General features: G+C 40.0%; 1 protein-coding gene across 2 annotated transcripts in view; it reads left to right on the plus strand.

The window, feature by feature from the left end:
- The window catches only part of FRZB (frizzled related protein), a 34679-nt gene extending 12502 nt beyond the window's left edge, over positions 1 to 22177 (plus strand). Inside the window, exons 2-6 of one of the 2 annotated variants that reach the window (XM_032783775.2) lie at positions 3246 to 3293; positions 13902 to 13967; positions 16425 to 16629; positions 16917 to 16980; positions 20790 to 22177. In XM_032783775.2, the coding sequence (XP_032639666.1) occupies positions 3246 to 3293; positions 13902 to 13967; positions 16425 to 16629; positions 16917 to 16980; positions 20790 to 20900 (494 nt within the window). In that variant the 3' untranslated portion in view covers positions 20901 to 22177. The remainder of the gene's footprint in view (positions 1 to 3245; positions 3294 to 13901; positions 13968 to 16424; positions 16630 to 16916; positions 16981 to 20789) is intronic. The other variant, XM_032783776.2, reaches the window with a different exon arrangement.
- Positions 22178 to 23376: the final 1199 nt, after the last annotated feature.

The raw sequence follows: 23376 nt of genomic DNA on the forward strand, positions 1-23376 counted from the left end.
AGGGTTGCTACACACATGACGTGCCTCTCTCAAACTCATCAAAACAAGGAAATGAAAAGTTAAGCCACCTAATAATATACTGTATATCCTGTTTTCCTCCTCCCATAGACACACATCTATGGTGTGTGGTCATAGTAAGACCATACACTACAACCTTAACTCTGCACATTAGGGTTGCCAGACTTTTACATCACCCCCTATAATTGCCTTTCTACATGTAACCCTTTCCCAAATTAACCTCTGCCAGCACAAGAAACATCCATAACTACTAGCGCTGGGGGAGGAGAAAAATGAACTGGTAAACGAGAGCATGCCAAAGGCTGAAAATGGAGCTCAGTTAAGATGGCAGGGTATGACAGGTGTGATCATGCTAAGGTGTACTGTGGGTGGAGGTGTTAGGTGGCTTAATTTTTCATTTATGTGTGTTTTGTGGTTTATGTTAGGGTTGCTATACACATCATGCATAACTGTTTCTCAGCCCCGAAGTTTTTTATATATTACTGGATAATAGGGCCAGATCCTCAGCTTGTGTAAACTGGTGTAGTTCTACTGACTACATTGGAGCTAAACTGATATACCCCAGCTGTGCATTTGGTCCTAAAGCTATTGAAAAATATTCCCATTATGAAATTTATCCTACTTATAACACCACTGATGTCAATGGCACTTTGCTCAGCTGCAGGGAGGTGCTAGAGCAGATCCAGTGGCAGGATCTAAACTGGTGTCATATGAATTTACTGTGCTGTGTAAATGATTAATAATAAAATTCTCTGGAATTTGTTTTTTGAGTGCAATTTAACTTTTAAGAGGGGTTCTTCCACTTCAATTTAAAAAGACTGAAGGAAGTGGAAGTGTTTGTAATCCAGAGGTGTCACTGCATATAAGCCTTTCTCATGATCACTATACTAAAAAATGTTTTTAATGTGGAGATGGGCTCAAGCTAAAAATTCAGATCCAGATCTCAATGTGAAATGCAAGCACCCGAACGTTCAGGCGACGTTGGAGCTGGGGCTTTGATTGGTTTAAGGAAATCTTCATTTCTTTACTTTGGAGAGTGTATTTTAGTGCTGCTTATTTTTTCTTCCATACCCGCTCCTTGGGAACGAAGATATGAAAAACGCTGCCCATGTTTCTTTTTCACTTTCTTTGCTGGCTAGATTCTGTCTCTCTCTTTTTCCTTCTCTCCATCCGTCTTTTTGATTCTGTTTCTGTTCCCTTGTTACCCATTATAAAACAGACAAGTCTGCAGGGCTGGAAAAACCAACAGAGGTTACAGGGGTAAGCGATAGTTCAGGCTGCTGTGAATGTGTAAGAAAGATCCAGTTTATGGGCATTTTGTAGATTTTTGTTTTTCTTTAAGAGTTCACAAGACTTCTAGTAATGGAAATTGCTGGGGGGAGTATCAGACTGGTAGTAACAATAGGAGAGGCAGAAACAACTGCCACAGGTCCAAAGAGAGGCCACAATTCAACATACTGAATAAGGAAACAGAGCTAGGTCCCAGACTATGTACTGAAGTTTGGAAAGGTGAAAAATAAGAGGAAATATGAAAGTTCTGTATAAGAAAATAACAAGCTTGAAGAAGGCTATATGGATTATACCTTTTATCCTGTCCTATAATAAAAGGTTAAGAAAATACTTCATGAAATTAAAAGAACACAATTAAATTGGATAATAGGAAACACTTTTTAAAAAGCCATGTATAATCTGTAGAGTTCACACCTCTAGATGCTATTTGAAGTGAACAGTTTAGCAAGATTCAACAAAAGTCTCAGATAACATGAATAAGAATAGTAGCTGAAATTTTACTGGTTAGCATAAAAATGACAAGTACTGTGCTTCACAGCATAAGTTGCAGTTGAAGAATAAGTTAACATCAGGAAAAAATTTCTTCCCTATTGCAATACTGTAAAGTTAAATGCATTATGGGGGGGTCAGTACTTCTGTATGTGGCAAAGCGTTTTTGGCCATTGTTAAGAAGAGGATTCTGCCCTGGAATGCTAGGACATTTCCTGTACCCTTATGCATACTACACTGATACAGATGTTTGATGCTGAAGTCTCAGGTTTGCCAAGTTTACTATTTTAGTGAAATAAACCAGTGATATTTGAAAATCTACATTCATCCTACATGTTTTTTATCCACCTATGTAAAGTATATTGCATACTGTACAAGGTGTAAATATACGTTAAGGAAATAACATAGATATATATAGATATAGAGAGACAGATATACATCCAAGACTTTTTTTAAAATGGGTGCCTAAAGTTAGGCTCTTAAATCCATATTTAGGCACATGCGCATAGGCACACAAATACGCACATATGTCATTTGTAAATAAAACGTATGGCCCTGATACTGCAGTTGAATTCTCATAATGGGACCCTTGCACCCATACTGAGCCTCATCAACTTCCACGGGGCTCCGTGCAAGCAGAACCACATTGATCCAATTGCAAGGTTGGGTGTCTGTCTATTGCTATGTGTGTATATATATATTCCTTCAGTTTTTCTTCTTTATAAAGAATGATATGGAACAGCTACTATATTTTTATTAACAAGACATGCATATAAATAATATAAACTTTGGTGGTGGTTAAAAATAATAGATTTGAAAATAAGAATATTAATTTGGCACATATTCTCAATTTAGAATGTCCCCAAATGCAGTTCTTTGGAAATTGGGCATCATGACCTCCCCCCTGCCCCAATTCCTTATCTCTCTCACAACATAATCAGAACATTTTTTAGGGGGGAAAACTGAAATGCTAATCTTGGCTTTCCCTTCAGTGACAGGATTGTGGTTGGTTTGTTTTTTGTTACTGAGGAAATCAAAGTTGAATTGTCCTCAGACATCCAACTGAGTAGAGAAGCAGTATATGTACATTTCAGAATTGCCCCAAACTCATGTCTGAATTGACACGTATTTCCATTCTTGTATAGATCCTGCTACTCTGCGCACCGTCACCAGTGGAAATTCGACAGTTTCTATTGTGAACTATAAATAATGTAGAGGCCACTTCAGTATGTAACATTAGGTACCTGCTAAAAGACAAAATTCAGACTGACTTCAGTAGGAACAGGAGAGGACTCTAAACTGATGCAACCTCTTTTTCATTAATAGGGTCTTACATTTTAATATACTAAATATTAGAGAAATATTAAGCAATTTTAATGTAGCTGTATTGAAATAATCAATATTAAAAATACTAACATTTCTTTACATATTTTACGAATCCATACCAGATTTCCCTATGGATTCTAATAATGGCAACTGTAGAGGCTCCGGCAATGGTGAGTACATTTTTATATATAACTGTTTTAATAAGTTATCTTCTTTCAAATTCTTTTAACTTTTAAATAAGACCAGTATTTAATGATGCATATATTGCTGTGTTGTCTCAATTCTTTTGTACACTGTATGTTTGCTATGAGACATTCAAGGAGGATGAAAGTTGGATTTAGGTGGTGAATTTCATTTTGAGTACTTTTCTAGGGTCTGATTCTGATGCTTTTATCCAGGCAAAACTTCCTTCAGTCAAAAGGACTTTACTGATTTCAGGGGAGGTCTTGTCTGTGTTAGGACTGAGCCCTTATTGTGCTTTCCACTTTCATTGTGTCATTCTATACTATAGAAATATGATTTGGTTTGCTGCTCAGATCCTGCAACTCTGGAAGTCATCTTCCTACTAATTATTTTTTCACACAAGCTGGAAATTCAGTGTGCAGAAGTACGTTTGTTACTTTGAATCATTGGCCTGAACAGGTGAATGACATATTACATTACAGCATGCTAATGCAATGGACAGCACTTCTCTTCACATTTTGGCATTGGAAAGAAAAATCAACAGTGCCACATATGTTAGACCCAGCGTGCATTGTTCAGTATGCAAATCTCTAGTGAATCAGATTCCTTACAAATTACTCTGATGTTTCTTTGTATGATGTAGGGTCTAATTCACTACTGTGTCCAGTTTTATGTTGGAGGACCTCTATTAATTTACTGGAGTGAAACAGTGGTGAATCAGGCCCAGTGTATATAGCACTCTGCTGAAATGCCAGCAGTCTCTCTTTTCAAACCTTGAAACTGTAGAGCAAAGTGGTAGAATTTTTCTTGTACAGTATATAAAGCATATACCTGAGTAAATTGTAATTGGAATTAGTCACGGGTACATGGAGGTCAGACTAGATGATCATGATGGTCCCTTCTGACCTGTAAATATTGTAAACTTCAATTTTGTTCTTTGCTTCAGAAATTTCTAGAGTTGTAGCAAAGATCTAAAAACTTGTTCTTCTTGTTGTTTTAATGCATCTTATTTTATTAATTGATTTATTAATTTCAGTCAAATGGTGTTAATCTTAAGTAGCCTGTTTGGGCTTTGTTAAGAAAGGAAAGGAAAATTTGTTTTGTTTTACTTTACAGCAAAATACATTACAAATCGCTGCAAATAATTTTTCTGTGTAATTTTCTTCTATTAAGTTTAATTAAATCTATCAGCAACCACCATTTTTGACATTACTCTGTAGGTCAGATGAGCTGATCATAATGGTCCTTTCTGGCCTTAAAACTTATGGGTGAAATACTGACCCCATTGAAGTCAAGAGAAAAACTCCCATTGACTTTAATAGGATCAGGATTTCACACTATGAATCCATGAATTTTCACTCCACTGAGCCTCCCATTGTCTTGTTTTTGTGTCAGAACTGATTTAATCCCTTTAAGTTGACCACCATTCTTAGGTAATACAAGGAAAACGAAAATTGAATTGCCCCATATGGGTAGATCTGATATGGAAGTGTTGCCTGAGAATTAAAGCTGAGGAATGGCAGTCAGAGCTCCAGGATTCTATTACCATTTGTGCCAATAACTTCTGTTGGCTACTGGTCAAATCACATCGGCCAAAAGGTTCAGACTCAGGCATCTAAAGTTAGGTAGCTAAATCCACATTTAAGTTACTAACTGCATTTTTGTAAGAGGTGCTTATCAGCAGGTAAGTATGCCCAGTGGTCTGTGATGGGATGTTAGATGGGGTGGGATCTGAGTTACTACAGAGAGTTCTTTTCTGGGTGCTGGCTGGTGAGTCCTGCCCATATGCTCAGGGTTTAACCATATTTGGGGTCGGGAAGGAATTTTCCTCCAGGGAAGATTGGCAGAGGCCCTGGAGGTTTTTCGCTTTCCTCTGCAGCATGGGGCACGGGTCACTTGCTGGGGGATTCTCTGCAGCTTGAGGTCTTCAAACCACAATTTGAGGACTTCAGTAACTCAGACATTGGTTAGGGGTTTGTTACAGGAGTGGATGGGTGAGATTCTGTGGCCTGCGTTGTGCAGGAGATCAGACTAGATTATCATAATGGTCCCTTCTGACCTTAAAGTCTACAATAATCAGGTTGCTTTAAACAACTAAATCTGGATTTAAGTGAATAACTGTAGATGCCCTAATGTAAATTTTTTTCACTTAACGTTAAACCAAGCAAAAATGATCTTTGCGTAGTCTAAATGCAGTTTTGTGCTTACCAATTACTGTTAAAAGAACATTTTATGATGCATGTTTGTTGTGTGTCACTGATTTTCATACCAGATATGCTCAGTTTATAAGTAAAAAATTTTTTTTTTAAAATAACGAGTCTTGCAAACTTGTGGGATCTGAAGGTCAAACTGTTTACTTTCCTCGTCATGTTGCACCATCAGTAATGAAATATTTTGCTGGCCCTAAATTGCTTCAATGCCAATCCCATTGTCTTCATTGTGGTCACCCAAATTTAACTGCTTGGAATTTAAACAGTTTTGTTGTGATGTGGCAAGAAAAAAGAGAGTCCAGTTTAAATTATTTTAGCTGTGTTGGCTCTCTTGGACTAATAGGAGTGAAAAGCAATAAAAATGTACATTACTAAAGAAAGCAGATATGATTGTGAAAACACCCAGGGAGCAGCTCTGAAGAATAAGCTGAATATTTTTTTAGTGTAGAATCACATTCTGAGTCTCAATATAGTATATTTTTTTCAGTTGACAAATATAATTTAATCCCATGAGAAAAGAGCATTATTTTTTAATAGTTGCTTTGTTTATATGTTCAGTAAAACAGCTTTTGTCCTTTCACCATTGTAAATAGACCCTTTGTAAGTTGTATTACAATGAAGTGTTTTAAAAAATTCAAGACTGGACATTCTGTATGATGATAAAGGATATTGCAAATAGTTGTATGTATTGTTGCCTGTAAGTAATGTCAGCGCGTTAAATCTACTCAAAACAGCTCTTATCCCTGGCAAAGTCAATTGGCAAAATCTTGCCTTCAAGTCTGCATATAAATAATTCTTTTCCCCTTCCTTGGCTAGAAACTACATTCTTGTCTATTTCATCAGATGCTCTTAAAGTTGCTTAGAAGTTTCTCCAGATTTTATTATTTTTTCAGTGAAACTTTTGCCAGCTTTGAGTACTTATATTAATCAGTGATACAACCAGGTTTTATGGGAGTGACATATTTTATATATTTTTATTTTTAAAAGCCCCTATATATTTGTAGGGGAACATTTTCAAAGGCACAAATGGCACATAGTCTGCTAACTCCCACTGACTTTTTCTTAAAAATTGAATGTTTCATTGCTTTCCCAGTGGAGTTAGGGGTCTAGTTGCCATTTGGTTCCCAGTGCCCTAGGTGTTAGGGGGAAGGTAGGCGGAGCATTGTCAGTAGCTCTAGCAGCTCCAGAGGAGAATGGCTAGATAGAGTGTGGGCAGAGTCACGTCCCATACTCCTGCACAACAAGATGGGGGATAACAGTCTATTGCAGTTACACATGTATAGAAAGGGGTGTTTCCCTCTGTCGTGGAATGTGGGGAAGTCATGGCCCTGCACCCTCCACTTCCTGCGATTCACCGTGGCTCTCAGCCAGCTAGTAAAACAGAAGGTTTATTAGACAACAGGAACACAGTCCCAAGCAGGGCTTGTAGGTACAAACAGGACCGCTCAGCCAGGTCCCTCTGAGGGGCAAGGATCTTAGACCCCAGACTTGGGGTTCCCTGCCTCTTCCCAGCCAGCCCAAAACTGAAACCAAAAAGCCCTTCAGCAGGCTCTCTCTCCCTCCTTCTCTCTTCCTCTCCCTTTGTTCAGTTTCCCCACAAAGGTATCGACTCGCCTGACCCCCCATCCTGGCTCAGGTTACAGGCTCAGGTACTGTTCCTCACCTAAAGTCATCCCCTGCTCTCCCATCCCCCATGCAGACAGTCCCAGTAAAACTAAATGACATTCCCAGGTCAATCCACCCCCCTCCCTACTGCTTCACACCCTCCATGCTCCCAGGACCGGCGCTAGGGTTTCTCGCGCCCTAGGCACACAGCCATTTCACCGCCGCACCCCCCCTCCCCCGCTGATCCCGCGGCTCCGGTGGAGCTGCCGCAGTCATTCCTGCGGAGGGTCTGTGGCTCTGGTGGAGCTGCCACAGTCATGCCTGCGGGCAGTCCACCGGAGCCGCGCGAGCTGCCAACCATCCACAGGCATGACTGCTGCAGCTCCACTGGAGCCGCGGACCAACGGGGACCCTCCACAGGCGTGCCTGCGGCAGGTCAACCGGAGCTGCCTGCTGCCCCCCAGGCAAAATGCCGCCCCCTGAATAATCCTGGCACCCTAGGCGATTGCCTAGGCTGCCTAAACGGTAGCACCGGCCCTGCATGCTCCCCTAGAATCTAAGGTACATCTACACTACAGGATTATTCCGATTTTACATAAACCGGTTTTATAAAACAGATTGTATAAAGTCCAGTGCATGTGGCCACATTAAGCACATTAATTCGGCCGTGTGCGTCCATGGTCCGAGGCTAGCTTCAATTTCCGGAGCATTGCACTGTGGGTAGCTATTCCGTAGCTATCCCATAGTTCCCGGAGTCTCCCTCGCCCCTTAGAATTCTGAGTTGAGAGCCCAGTGGCTGAAGGGGGAAAAATCACTGTCGCAGGTGGTTCTGGGTAAATGTCATCAGTCATTCCTTCCTCCGGGAAAGCAACGGCAGACAATCATTTCGCGCCCTTTTTCCCTGGACTGCCCTGGCAGATGCCATAGCACGGCAACCATGGAGCCCGTTCAGCTTTTTTTTTTTTTTTTTTTTTTTTTTTTACAGTCACCGTATGTGTACTGGATGCCGCGGACAGAGGCGATACTCCAGCGCTACACAGCAGCATTCATTTGCTTTTGCATGATAGCAGAGACGGTTATCAGTCGTTCTGTACTGTCTGCTGCCGGTGTAAATTGGCAATGAGATGACGGTTATCTGTCCTCTGTACTGTCTGCTGCTATCATGGGTGCCCCTGGCTGAGATCGGCCGGGGCGCAAAGGCAAAACTGGGAATGACTCCCGAGTCAATCCCTCCTTTATGGTTTCTAAAAATAGAGTCAGTCCTGCCTAGAATATGGGGCAAGTGTACTAGAGAACCAGTGTATCAGAGAGCACAAGCTGCTCTGTGTCAGATCCCGCAGAAATGATGAGCTACATGCCATTCACAGGGGGTGCCCCTGCAACAACCCCACCCGTTGCTTCCCTCCTCCCCCAACCTTCCTGGGCTACCGTGGCAGTGTCCCCCATTTGTGTCATGAAGTTATAAAGAATGCAGGAATAAGAAACAGTGAGTTTGTTAGTGAGATAAAATGAGGGGGAGGCAGCCTCCGGTGCTATGACAGTCCAGGCAGAACATTAAGCGGTGGGGGAGAGAGGAGCCAGCATGCCTGCTGCTATGACAGTCCAGGCAGGACAGAATCTTTTCTTTACACAGGAAAGGGAGGGGGCTGATGGAGCTCAGCCCCCAGTTGCTATGATGAAGACGGTTACCAGCCGTTCTGTACCATCTACTGGGAATGACCAGGGAATCATTCCTATTTTACCCAGGCGCCCCCGGCCAGCCTCACCTGAAGCCAGCCAGGAGCACTCACGGGTTGATAACAAGGTGATTACGGTATATATCAGATGCTACCAGTCCTCTGCCATCTGCACCTGGGAGGGGAGAGGAGTGGATACTGCTCTTCACTGCTGCAGCATCGCGTCTACCACCAGCATTCAGTAGACATAGGGTGACATTGAAAGAAGTCAAGAAACGATTTCTTTCCTTTTCTTTCATGTGCGGGGGGGGGGGAGTAAATTGACGAGCTATTCCCTGAACCACGCCGGACAATGTGTTTGAACCTACAGGCATTGGGAGCTCAGCCAAGAATGCAAATACTTTTCGGAGACTGCTGTGGACTGTGGGATAGCTGGAGTCCTCAGTACCCCCTCCCCCTCCCTCCATGAGCGTCCATTTGAGTCTCTGGCTTCCCGTTACGCTTGTCACGCAGCACTGTGTAGCCTGGAGATTTTTTTTTTCAAACGCTTTGGCATTTCGTCTTCTGTAACGGAGCTTTGATAGAACAGATTTGTTTCCCCATACAGCGATCAGATCCAGTATCTCCCGTATGGTCCCATGCTGGAGCTCTTTTTGGATTTGGGACTGCATTGCCACCCATGGTGATCAGAGCTCCACGCTGGGCAAACAGGAAATGAAAATCAAAATTTCGCGGGGCTTTTCCTGTTTACCTGGCCACTGCATCTGAGTTCAGATTGCTGTCCAGAGCGGTCACAGTGGTGCACTGTGGGATACCGCCCGAAGGCCAATACCATCGATTTGCGGCCACACTAACCCTAATCCGATATGGTAATACCAATTTTAGCACTACTCCTCTCATCGAGGAGGAGTACAGAAACCGATTTAAAGAGCCCTTTATATCGATATAAAGGGCCTCGTAGTGTGGATGGGTACAGCGTTAAATCAGTTTAATGCTGCTAAAATTGGTTTAAACACGTAGTGTAGACCAAGCCTAAGAGACATTATACCTTTCAATAGCATAATTCTTCTAGGTTCTCCTCCGGGGTGTGTGTATATGCGTGTCTTTGACCTTTCCTCTCAGATAGGTTCATCCCTGCAAGAGACATCAAATCAATCAAATCCTTTTATACACACATCATTTTCCCAGTGAAGGCAACATGATCCAGTGGATAGGGCACCATAATAGGAGTCAGGAGACCTGGGTTCTCATTCAGACTCTACTGATAACTTAATAACTGGCCTAACAAGTCACTTAACTTCTCTGTGCCTCAGCTTCTCCATTTCTAAAGGGGATACTAATGGCTCCTCTTTTGTAAAACTCTTTGAAATCTACAAATTGAAAGTGCTGATAAGTGTTATTAGATAGTATCATTCAGTGAGATCTGGGAGAAGCCCATTGATTATATTCTAGGACAATGACAGTAAACTATTTTCCTTGGATTAAAGCAGTTTCTGAGATTGTTATTGTTTTAGGAGTGTAAACCCATAGGTGGCATTGCTATCAATTTCAATCACCTTGTGTTTTGCTAGTGTGGTGGAATAAAGTTCTGCAGAGAAGGCGAATTTTAAGGGATTGACATAGTCTGTTGTTAAGGTAGCTGTCCTGGATACAGGTCTGACTCTGTTTGAATTTGAAATGTGAAACTAGCATGAATAAGGGTTACAGAACTAGTCCCTTTATAAGCACCTGTTTTGAGGGTGTTCACAAAATGAGCTATAATTTGGCCTAAGTGTCCATGAATTCACATAGGCTTAATGAAAACCAAAAATTACTTCTCTTTTCTGCCTTATTTTAAAACAGTAACACAGAAAAGCTCAACTCTGTAGCACACTCTCTCTCTCTCTCTGTGTGTGTATATATATAGATTTCTGAGAATGCATTTTGAAATTCAAAAGAAACAGTCTTCCTTTGAAATGTTCTTTTTTCCTGTTTACACTATTTTCTGTTTTTAACTATAAGGATACACTGAGCCAAAGTAAATGATAAACTGAGAACCCCAATAAATAACACAATAGTTTCCTAATTTTTTCAAAGCACAAAAATACAAGTTTATTTTTTTGGAACTGTTCTTTTCAGATTATACTGAAATATCTGAAATGGGCACTGTTGTTTTAGATCTTAAGTGTATATAAATCAGCTGTGTTGGGTTTTACTGTTTTTAATATTGAAGGATGCATACATGACTTGTGAGGCAGTGTCAGATGTTTAAAGCATGAGTGTGAGAGTCCAGGCATCTGGGTTCTATTCCTAATTTGACTACTAATCTGGTGTGAATCATGTGCTGCTTCAGCTAGAACCGCAAAACAGATCAATAATAGGATATGCCTATTTTTGGAACATGATGTTTCTAGTAAGAGTACTCATGCAGTTGTTACTTCATAGGATGTTCTTTATGTGTTTGTGAATAGTAGTAGAATGTTGTGTGCTTAGCAAACATAATGGGAGAAATTCTCTATTGGGCACAGCACAGCTGGGAGGGGAGAGGCTGGATGGGGGTGGGAGGAGCCAGCAGGGAGCTGCCTCTGAGTATGGCTCTGGATGGTACTGTACATTTGGTGGGGTGTGTGTGGGGTGGGGCTGTTTACCCCAGCAACTTTCAACAGCAATCAGCTGCTCCATTCTACCAAGTCTCAATAACTTCCACTACATCCAAAATAATGAAGTAGCTTGATTTTTTTCTGCTAAAATGATCAATAGTTAACTCTTCAGATAGCAAAATTATGAGTAAAGGCTCCAGACTGAGTTAGCAACCTATTTGAAATGAATGAAGTATACCCACCTGTATTATTGTTTCCAGATTTCTGCAACCTCAGGGAGACAGCACTGCATGGGTTTATATTTTGAATTATCTTTGCAACCAGAAAGGCTAGTAACCTCACTGTGATAATGAAAGCTTAAATTCTAGAGCACAGTGGTGTAGCAAATTCAGATAGAATGGCAATTATGTGGCCACATATTACTGTACACAGGGTTCTGCATATTCTCTATGAGCTGAATTATACCTTCCTTTTTGCTGGGTATCTAGAGAGGGGAGTGATTACAAAGAGCCCTTCCCCAGGGTTCTTGCCAAAAAAAATGTCTTCCTCACATCTCCCATCCCAAGCCAATGATCTGCAGTAGTGCATAGGGTAGTTATTTGTTATAGTTAGCACTCCACAATTACTTATTAAAATTCATGCAATTTTCAAGTGTTAATTTAGTTACAAGAGCCTTCCCTTATTCTTTCCCTGAATGAAGTAGAAACATAGGAACTGCTCTCACAAAAGTCAGTGTCAAAAACTCACATTAGATATCATAATCATACTGAGACAAGTAAAACACAGATTCTAAGTAGAAGAGTATCCAAACAAAGCTGATTGCCTTGTTCATACCAATATTTATAGTATATATATACATACAAAATGTCATGTCTGTCTCATCCATATGAGTAAGGTTTGCTGGATCAGCAACTTAATTTGCTCTTTGTTTTGCCTTCTGGTGTGGGATGGGAAGTGAGATTGATTATATTTGAGCCATATATTTCTTTAGGGTACCTATTGAGAGGATTCTTTTTAGTACATGTTAGAATAAAAAGATCAAATGCAAAAATTTCAGTGATTAGAATTGTCTGAGCACTAGTCAAAAATCTCCGGCTGGATCCTAGTTCAGTCCTTTGTAGCGTGTATAGGCCAGTGAGTGGGCAGACGTGCCAATTAAGGAAGGTAAAATAAAGACCAATTGATAGTTCAGTCCCAGGTCATTTCTTCAGTGCTGGCTTTATTAACTTCAAGGAGATTTCAAACCAGAAGCAACATAATACAAGATACTTACAACGTCCAGACAAGACCTTTCAGCAAGATGGTAGGTGAGAAGACTGACTATTCCCCTGGGTAGCCTTCCTGGACATCTTCTAGGCCTCATATTACATGGCCACAGAACCAGCCTTCACAAGACTTTGCCAGAAGCATTCCTTTATACAGTAGCACTAGGAAGTCACATGATGCTAAGTCATCTGACATTTCTTAATGATGTGCCTGGTCTGGAGACTACAAATGCCATTAGCCCCTGAGCTTAAACGGATTGTGTCTCTGTAACAAATGTGCTGGCCATGCTTGTGCTTTCACGTTCGTTCTCTTCTATAGAGAACTGCCATAGGGAGTCTACAACCTGCCCTAAGTTTTGCTGGTGCATATATTCTGGGTTTGATGTAGTATAACTGAAAGCAGAATTTAGTCTGTGATTGATAGTTGATTGGGAATTTTCCATCAAAATGATTTCTTGATAGGAAATGCAGTTTCTGCAAAAAATTTCAGTTTTCTGTTGGGGAAATCGAAATATCTCATTTTGAGTGGTTTGTTGAACTGGCTGATATGTATAGTTTCAAGTCCGTTAATATTAAATTTCATTTCCCTAGTGCAGTGCATTGCCTCATGGGAGCTGTAATTCCACCCTCCATTCTCTCCTATTGGCTAGGCTCCCTCACTAGACATCATCTCCCATGATATAATGCAGTCTTTCATCTGACTGGCTCAGTGGTGCATCATGGAAGTCCCACAACTGCAGATGCATCATGGGAGGTGTAGTTTAGGCAGGGAGTCTGATCCACAGGGAAGAACGAGGCCATGTGACTCCTGAACTACAGTTCCCATGAGGCAATATGCCACAATAGGAAAATACTGTTTAACATTGAACAGGGTCGAAACAAAACATTTTGGCACTTCCAATTTTTAAAATATTTTCTTTCCTAAGAGTATTGCTATTTCAACTATTTGTTCAGATTTGGGATGAAAACCAATGTTGAAACATCAGAATTTCCTGCAGGACAGAAATTCTGATTTTCTTTCAGCTCCACTCTAATCTTTTTGTAAATATTTTCAAATCAGCAATGTGATGCTCAGTTTCACTGTTTTTGTGCAGAGGAGATTAATAATGTCCTATTAAAAACCTGAATGTATGTATAAATTATTTATTGCCATCAATCTCCATTTAATTGTTTTTAAAGGCAGTTGGGGTGGGGGGAGGATGGGAGAGTTTGTCTTTGAATCAATTCTTCGTTCTTCTAAGCAAAGGTTTTCTCTTGCAGAGCGTTGCAAATGTAAACCTATTAAAGCTACCCAGAAGACCTATCTTCGGAACAATTATAACTATGGTAAGGACAGCTGCATGGCTAGATATCAAACCTTTAAAGGAATAAATTAAGTTTTTCAGGGAACTCTAAATTTAGTAATGCAACAGGAAAAAATTCCACAATGATGGGCTATGGCCTAAGCGTGTCATCAGTTCACACTCATTTGTACTAAGAAAGCTGCTCGGCTTGATTGTATTGAGTTAATTCATTAGCAGTATCTACAAAAAGAGAAATTTTTTTTACTTCATGTTTTAAAATCAAAACTTGATTCAGTCATAGAAGGATGAGGCAAGGGTGGGTCAGTATTGTAAGAGGACATCATTATAGTTGTAGCTTTTGAGATTAAAATATTCTGTAAAACGTTTTTTTAAAAAAACAATATTTAAACATTAACGTGCAAGCCCAGTGTATGTCATTGTACAATGTTGCTGTGTTTCACCCTAAATCCCAGTCAGGTATGAGATGTGCCACTTCATTGGCTCCAGGAAAATACTAAGTGTTTACGTGTTGAAAAATGTCTCTAGGCTTAAAAGTGACTGGGTAAAAATGACATTGTGGGATTCTGTCTTTCATATCTCTCTGATTTCTAGCTCAGTTTACAAACAAAAAGATGTTTTTACTAAGTATCATCCCGCAAGCCCATCCTGGGATCTGACATTGAAGTTAGGTTCTTTCCTTCTCCTACATCATTGCCAGTAATGAGGCTCCTGTAGGCCAATTTATGTCGGTAACACCTGTGTGACACATACACACCTCCCCCCGGTGTTCAGACTATGTCCTGAACTGTCCAGATTTCCCTGTTCTTCAAACATCCCCTGGGTCCAACTCAGCAGCCTTTATTCAGACAAGTCTTTCTTACACAAATAAACCTGATGAAGTCAACAAGATTTCTTGCATAAGTAAGGATTATGTATAGGAGTCAGAAATGCAGAATTGGGCCCTTGAAGTCTTAATATGTTGATCTGCAACCCGTTACTCATGTGAGTAGCTACTATTAGTTTCACTGAATTCATGAAAAAGGGTTTACATGACCAGGACATAGTGAATACAATTTTATTGTTAAACCAGTGTTTTTAAGTACATATATGTATACAAATGGCATCCACTAATTCAGCAATAAAATAAATCCTCCTAAATGATATTAATGAACTCTCATATTCATTGAAAAGAAGCAAGGTTATGATTTTCTGCCTCATTTAGCGGTTTTATATGTTGTGGTGGTTAGTGTGAGTATTCTCCAGTGGATACTGCAGCTGCCTGTGGCAGAGATTCACTGAGTATGCTACAGCTACAGTTTGGGGTCTGTGTTGGAGAGAATGAAGATGACTTACCACAGGCTCTTTATAATCTGTTATACCATTCCTCTCTTTAGAATGTAAAGATCTCTGGAAACACATTAGAAAGAGTACCAAAATAAAGTAGGCTTTTGTGGTAAAGTCTTAAGAAAGTGGATTAGTTTGGTAAAAATTTTCCTCTGTATAACTCCTGTGAGTTGTTGAATAGTTTGTTTAACTTAGCTGAGAGAATGCTGAGCATATCTGTAGGTGGAAAACCTTTGTGTGAGAGAGAGAGTGGGGATGGGTTAATGGATTTTCTCTATTTTTCATTACATCTCTTCCATTTTGCCTTTTTTGGGGAGGGAGGCACTAGTTATAAGAGATTAAGAATCTGAGGAATTTGGATGTAAAATGGAGGAAGATTCTATGATTTCAAAATAGGGCAAGATGTAGTACTCCCTGGAGTATGACCTGTGGATTTGCATGCAGTGTCAGCTCATTTGTCGCCATGAGAGACCTGAAAAATTGCTGCCCTTGGAAGGCAACTTTCCCTAGTATGCAATTCATGGGAGAATGATAGGATCAGAGAAGAAACAATTAGACAGGTCATCAGGTAAAGATCAGGAACGTTGGCGTTCATGGAAAACAGAGCAAATTGGGGCTGGGTCACTGAAGGAAGAAGAGAAAAGGGAAGGCCCTGTCATCTAGTAGGGATAATGATACAATAAAGCTTTCAAGTATATTTTCCATTTTGTGAAAGGCTGTGGGTGCCAACTTAAGAGTCTGTACTAAACCTAAATAAGAAAGAAGTTGTTGCAGCATTAGATGAATGAACAAAGAGGAAATAATATGAAGTATGAACTACATATTTAAAAAACACAGAGGGAATAAAAGAAAAAAGCTAAAAAAATATATCCCAGAGAAAGTAAGGTGAAAGGCCAATTGCTAAATTATTCCCTGCACAGAGCACCTACATTGCTATTCTATACACAGAGCTACCTGAAATGTGTATATTACTCTTGGTAGAAGAGAAAGTGAAGAAATAAGGGCAGAGAGGAATCTCTGGGTAAAATCTAGATGGAGTTCAGTTGAGCTTTTGATAAAGGAGCACACAAAAGCCTAATCCACCAGATCATAAAGGATGGCATGGGGGTGACCTACATTATTTGCTGCTGTTAACTACTCTGTTACTTTTCCACAGTCATTCGGGCTAAAGTAAAGGAGGTGAAAACTAAATGTCATGATGTCACCGCAGTTGTTGAAGTAAAGGAGATACTAAAATCTTCCTTGGTGAATATTCCTAAGGACACTGTTAACCTTTACACAAACTCTGGCTGTCTATGCCCACCGCTTAGTGCCAATGAAGAATACATTATAATGGGCTATGAAGATGAGGAACGCTCCAGGTAATTTATTCTTTAAAGTGTTCTTTTAAGAATTACTTTCCCTGCTCTACTCGTCCACCCATGAGACCTCATTTTGAAGCCATCATTGTTCCCTCTGAAGAAAATTGTGCAGAATTTTCTTCAGAACTCGTGACCAATGCTTTTGAGTTACCTGGTCCTGTCACTGCTGAGTGCCATGACATTCTCTCTTCTCCCCCTTAGCAGATCCCGTTAGTGTTGTGTATATTGCTATGTACAACATACACATTCCTCAATAATAAAATAACTAGCTTATCTGAAATGTGTAGGTTACTCTTGGTAGAAGGCTCCATAGCTGAGAAGTGGAAGGATCGTCTTGGTAAAAAAGTAAAGGTAAGACAGTGTTTCATGATCTTAGTAACAATTGACATTGGAAACTGTGTTTGTATCTCGCCTTTAAGAAAAGAGAGAAAATACATGAGGCCCAATTCTACACCCATGAAAGTTAACCTATCAGATTCTGATTCCATTGCACACAGGTAAATTTGGAGTAACATAACTGAAATCAATGGAGTTCCTCCAGATTTATACAAGTTTAGCAGCGATTAAAATCTGAATCATTTATTTCAATCAGCAGGATTTGAATTAAGCTCTACAGCCAAATTCTGCGTTTAGATGCATACATGCAGATTTTATTCAGTTCAGTGGGAACCATCTACACACAGCCAAGGGCAGAACATGGTTTCACAAGCCGCCGCCTTACCTCATTTACAGACTTGTGCATCTCAGATTTTAAATGTTTAAATATAGTTCTCATCTAAATTGTGCAGACTTGGTCTTGCTCCTAGACTTAGCTCTTCATCTAAGGAAACATTTGACATATGTGATGAAGGAAAAGAATATGGGAGGAATACAAGTGTGGGAATTCCTATCTGAAAGAAAGTAGAGAAATAGGGAGGAACTGGAGCAGACACAAAAATGATGTATGTTTCGCCCTAATATCTTGTAATTCTTGGAATGATTGATTGGGCAAGCTAAGCATTCACACGGACTTTGGCTCCTGAGCTTTATCTTTCATATCTGACACCCGTCAGACCTCAAATGGTTTTAGTGACCTTGGCACCATTACAAAACATCACTTTTTACATGGAAAGCGTTTATTTTAAAAACAATTTCTCAACATGTTGATTTGACATAAATAAGGTTCCTCACATCTTTTTGCATGTGTGTGTTATAGAATCATAGACTTTAAGGTAAGAAGGGACCATTATGATCATCTAGTCTGACCTCCTGCACAATGCAGCCCACAGAATCTCACCCACCCACTCCTTTATCAAACCTATTTCTGAGCCATTGAAGTCTTCAAATCATGGCTTAAAGACTTCAAGGTTCCGAGAACCTTCCAGCAAGTGACCCGTGTCCCACACTGCAGAGAGTGGCAGAAGCCCTGGGGGTTTTTCGCCTATCTGCCCTGGAGGAAAATTGCTTTCCAACTCCAAATATGGCGATCAGCTAAACCCTGAGCATGTGGGCAAGATTCACCAGCCAGACACCCAGGAAAGAATTCTCTGTAGTAACTCAGATCCCATCCCATCTAACATCCCACCACAAGCCATTGGGCATATTTACTGCCAGTAATCAAAGATGAATTAATTGCCAAAATTAGACTATCCCATTATACCATCCCCTTCATAAACTTATCAAGCTTAATCTTGAAACCAGATATGTCTTTTTTCCCCCACTACTCCCCTTGGAAGGCTGTTCCAGAACTTCAGTCCTCTGATGGTTAGAAACCTTCATCTAATTTCAAGTCTAACTTCCTAGTGTCCAGTTTATATCCATTTGTTCTTGTGTCCACATAATTCCTCTCCCTCCCTGGTATTTATCTGGATCTTTTCTTCCATCAGCTCTATCAGGCTGTACTTTATGGAGACAAAACTCTTTTCAGGTGCCCCATCCAGGATCATGTACATGCTGCAGCTTCCACATCCATTCATCTTCATTGTGTCTTCCACTGCTTGGGTCACTACAACTGCTGCCTCTGTATCTGTCATAGGCTTCCCATCTAAATCCTGTAAATCTGGGAAACGCAAACCAACCCAAAACACCACCACCCACAGCAAAACAAACCCCTAACAAGCATGAAGACACTGCTAGAACACTGCACACTCCCCTTCAGTAGCCTGTGTGTTCCTCTGCTTGCCTCTTAGTCTTCTCCCAAACTCCCTCTGTAAACTCTCCTGTTTACAGCTCTGTTTGCTGGCCACTGCGGCTGTCTATGCTGCTGCCTGACTGGCTACCTTTTATAGGACCCCTAGTCAGAGAAGCCCTGCCCCCTAATCAGGGCTCAGCTTCTCTCCCAGCACACTGCCCCTACCAGCCCCCACAGGTGCAAATACAAATAGCTACAAATACCTTCTCCTCCAACAGAAGTCCCACTCAAACTCCCCTGTTTACAGCTCTGTTTGCTGGCTCCTGTGCTGCTGCAGCTGTCTATCTCTGGTCTGTCTGTTTCCCCTTATTTTCTTCAGTTTTAGTAATCATTGCAGAGAAAATCCTACTCTTTTACACAAATTGAAATTCTTCTGTGTCTAGCTGTCATCCATATGCCTTTTCTTAGACGGGATGACCTGTTTTAAGTTCTCATCTGGTAGATCCTCCAACTCCAGTGCCAGAGAACGTGATAATTCATGTTGTTCTCTGGTACATTAATTCTGGTTTCCTGATACTAGTGTAACTTCAGTTACTGGTGACTGTTACATCCCTGCTAGTTTCATTACCATCTGTTACACCACACACAGTTCCTTCGTCCCATCTCTGCTCTACGAATCACTTGATTGCTTTTCTATCATGGTTTCCTAAAATGGTTCACAGGTGGCTTTACTTACATTTAAAAAAAAAAAGCATAAGCTATGTTTGCTTGTCATTGTATCATGGTGTCTGATCATTCATTTCCATGTTAATATGATCTCTTAGGCAGCCAGCAGTTCAAGTCAGCTGTCAAGTTGTTTAAAAAAAACAAACCAAAAAACCACACACTAGTTTAAAAACCCCCTAAGAACTGAAAAAGATCCTTACTCATGTTTCTAGTAACACCTGAGAACAATAACCCTGCAAATAAATTATGTACGTAAGTTTGTTCTTAGGCTGCTGAGCATAAGCATGGCTTTGAGTTTGATGAAGCTAGTTTCATGAGTAAAGTTAAATATAAGATATTAAAATCTAATGTGCTTTTCACAGTGGTGTTTGATTACTACTTGTATTTCTTTCAGCTTGGACACGGACACAGTTTTACTATAGTTTATAGTCACTCTGATTCTCGCACTGCAGTGGTTGGGTTGCAAGCCTGTGGAGGGAAATGTTTAGGTCCAATCTTAGTGGGGGAAACCAAGGTTGTTTTCACTGAAAGAAGAATGCATTAACATTTTAAATCATTCATTTTGGTAAAATAACTTTTTCAAAGTCTATGTTTTGACCATAATCTACCCTGGCATTCATAACTTAGGTCTGTGTGTGTAATGTCACTCATCCCCTGTCTGTGTAAATAACATGCTATGCATTTGAAGGCATGATCCTGTGAGGTGCTGAGTGCCCTCAACTTCCAACTACTTCACTGAGAGTTGAGAGGGCTCAACACCTCTTAGGATTGGATCCTTATCCTCCAGGCTGAGTCGTGTAGGTTGACTACTTACTACAGAGTCCTGCTAAAGTAAAGAGGGTTTATGGAAATCAGCTTGCAGAATCACAGCCTTAGTAAGTAGTTAACATTTGAGCCTTTAAAATGGCACATCTCTACGAAAAAACAGTTAAAGAAACAAAGGTTTAAGGAATATGGTCACTAGACCATGAGAACAAGGATCTGTTTTACGCTGTAATTTTTAGATTTCATACTGTAATATTATGTAGTTACACATTTAGGTAGCCACATTCCTGTCCCTATACTCTGCACTCTGGAGCAGAACTCCTTACTTCTGCTCATAATCTAAGTCACATTCACTATTATTTTATAAAGTCTCTGGCATTTTCCTCTTCTGGTGAGGGTAACAGCATCTTTTAGAAATATTACCAGTACTTTGCAGCATTTGAGTGTAATCTGTGAACTAGTTTTGTAAAAATGTGAGTTTAGGATATTTTGAAACACATGCAGTTGTAGTTAAATTTTTTTCTTCCATTTATTAGTTTTGTTTGCTTACATTGTACAGCGCTGGGATCAGAAACTTCGTCACCCTGGAAAGGGCAAAAATGAGCCTGGACAAAGTGATTCTGCTCAAAAGTCTGGCAAGAACAGTAATCCTCGACAAACACGCAACTAAATGTGAAAAGCTATGTAAAAATCAATGGACTATATATTAAGACTTGCATTGTTGGAGCAGCAAGGGAGAAATTGCACTATTGCACGTTATATTCTATTGTTTACTACAAAATCATGTTGTAGCTAATTAGTTATTTTCCCCTCATTTACTGCCTTTTTTTGGGGGGGGGGGGGTGTAAATCCTGAAAATTTATATATATCATCTCAGTAATAACTGCAGAAAACTGCCCTTATGAGGTAAAAATAGGAGGACACATTTACTGAAGTTAAGACAAGGTGGTGGTTTTATCAGTGGGGCCATGTTGCTTAGAGAAAGACTTCAACATAGGAATGGAATCTAGCCAGACCAGGACCTTTTAAAAAAAAAAAAAAAAGTGACTTTAACCCAGCTTCTCTGCTCCTGTCCCTTTTTCTCACATGCTTGATCATGGCTGCAGCAACTGGGTTATTTTAATGTATAAGTTTTAATCTGAAATATAATGGCCATATCTACACATAAATTAAGAATTATATAGCACTTCTTGAAAGACACTGAGGAGCAAAATTAATTGTTAGCAGCAGCCAAGTGGTAAGGGAAATTTTGACTGATGAAAATCGGTTTAAATATTTAGCTCTGCAGTTATCTAACAAAAAAACCCCCAAAACTAATAAGCATTAAGGAAGAGATTAATGTTAAAAGTGGTGGTCTAATCAGCACAACCCTTCAGTTTGTTTACTCTTAAATAAGCCACTATGTAAGTTAAGACTTAAACTTACATTTGTCACAACAAACACACATGGGACTTCTTAAATGCTTTAATCCTTGTGGGAAATGTATAGTTCTGTTAACTCACAACATAATTTACAATATACTTGCTCTCGTAATGGCAGTTCCTTCCCCCTCTTCCTCTCCCCCCCATCGTAGGAGTAGACTGACCTACCAGGCCTGCTTCTCAGAATAGGTCTGCACTTTATCGTTTTGATTTTGTGGTGTTATTCTTATTTCTGTGCCTACATAAACAGCAGTGTTTAATGCTCAGTAAAATATGTTTAATAAAAGAATTATAGTTGTCAGAGACCTTATCCTGACTTTTGCACCAAGTGAACGTTTAAAATCCATGATTTATTATCGTCCACAATGTATGCCAGCGCGCAAAAAAAAACCAGCCCTTCATTTTCTTCCTTCAATAGAATTTTTTAGTCAGTGCCAGCAATTTGAAATATATACTTTTTTAAAAAAGTATAATGATGTAAGTAGAATACCAGGCTTCTGTGCTATGGTGTACAGAAAATAAAACATTTATGATGCAAACTATTACTGCATTTTTAGTTGTAAGTACTGGATTTCTTTTCCCAGGACACCCATATACAGTATCTCCTGGTTGCTGTTCATCCACAGGAAACACCACCACTGAGTTTAGGTAGTTTAACATTACTGAATTGAAATGCAAATAAAGCAGTAAAGATATGGTCACTAGTAACCAAAGGTTAAGCTTAGAGCTCCCTTGTACTAGATGTGTCAACACAGAGACAAGGTTTTGTATCTTTTAAAATACAAAGTAACACTACAGATGGGGACTGGATGTCACTGGAGATTAGCAATGGGATGCGAATAGAGCTGGCCAGGAAACTTGCGTCATCCCTTGACTATTTGGCTAAAATTAGGACAAAGTGGAAATCTCAATACCCAGGAGATGGTGAGGGTTAGGAGGGGGGGAAGCTTCCCTTTGGGTCAATTGAAATATATGATGTCTATATGCTGATTTCAATCCTTCATCTTCCTTTTTTAGGTTAATTAGCTACATTTCAAAATGAAAGATCAGTTTGAATTGGAAAACTAGAATTTTCCATTTTGAAATTGTCAAAATGAAATATTTACACAACTTCAAAGCTCCCCCCAACTTTTTTTTTTTGTGAGTTGAGATTAGTTAAGTCTGAAGCTGAACAGTTTTGGTTTTCACCAGTTAGCATTTTTCAGTGGAAATATTTTGTCAAAAATGTCCTGACTACAGCTCTAGATATAAAGCTGCCTTTGTGTGCCAAGGTAGCAATTTTCAATACTATTAGAGTTGGTTGAAAAATTCCTCTCCCTCTCTCCAGAGTTTTAGTGTTTGGGTGGAAATTTGAATACCAAAATGTTTCTGCTGAAAATCAAAATATTTCAAGTCAGAACTGCCACACTGGTGCTTCTTGGGAGTTGTACTTTGTATGGTTGATGCTCCCTTTCTCCTCCATAGCTTGGGCTCTCTGATTGGTGCAATATAGGAGAATTAAATCCAGCCCATAGCAGAATGGGAGGATGTGAGACAACCAACTACAGCTCCCATGGGAGGCACTGAGGCAGCATTTCCAAATCAAAATATTTTGGTTTTAATGCAAAATGTAAATTCTCTTTGGAAAGCAGGCACTTTTAATGAAAAACTTGTTTAGTCAAAGTTTAGAAGGAAAATGTTCAACCCACCCTACTATTATGCAATGGCTGTTCAGTGGAGCTCATG

Source organism: Chelonoidis abingdonii, chromosome 10 (assembly GCF_003597395.2).
Source record: "Chelonoidis abingdonii isolate Lonesome George chromosome 10, CheloAbing_2.0, whole genome shotgun sequence".
Taxonomy (NCBI): domain Eukaryota; kingdom Metazoa; phylum Chordata; order Testudines; family Testudinidae; genus Chelonoidis; species Chelonoidis abingdonii.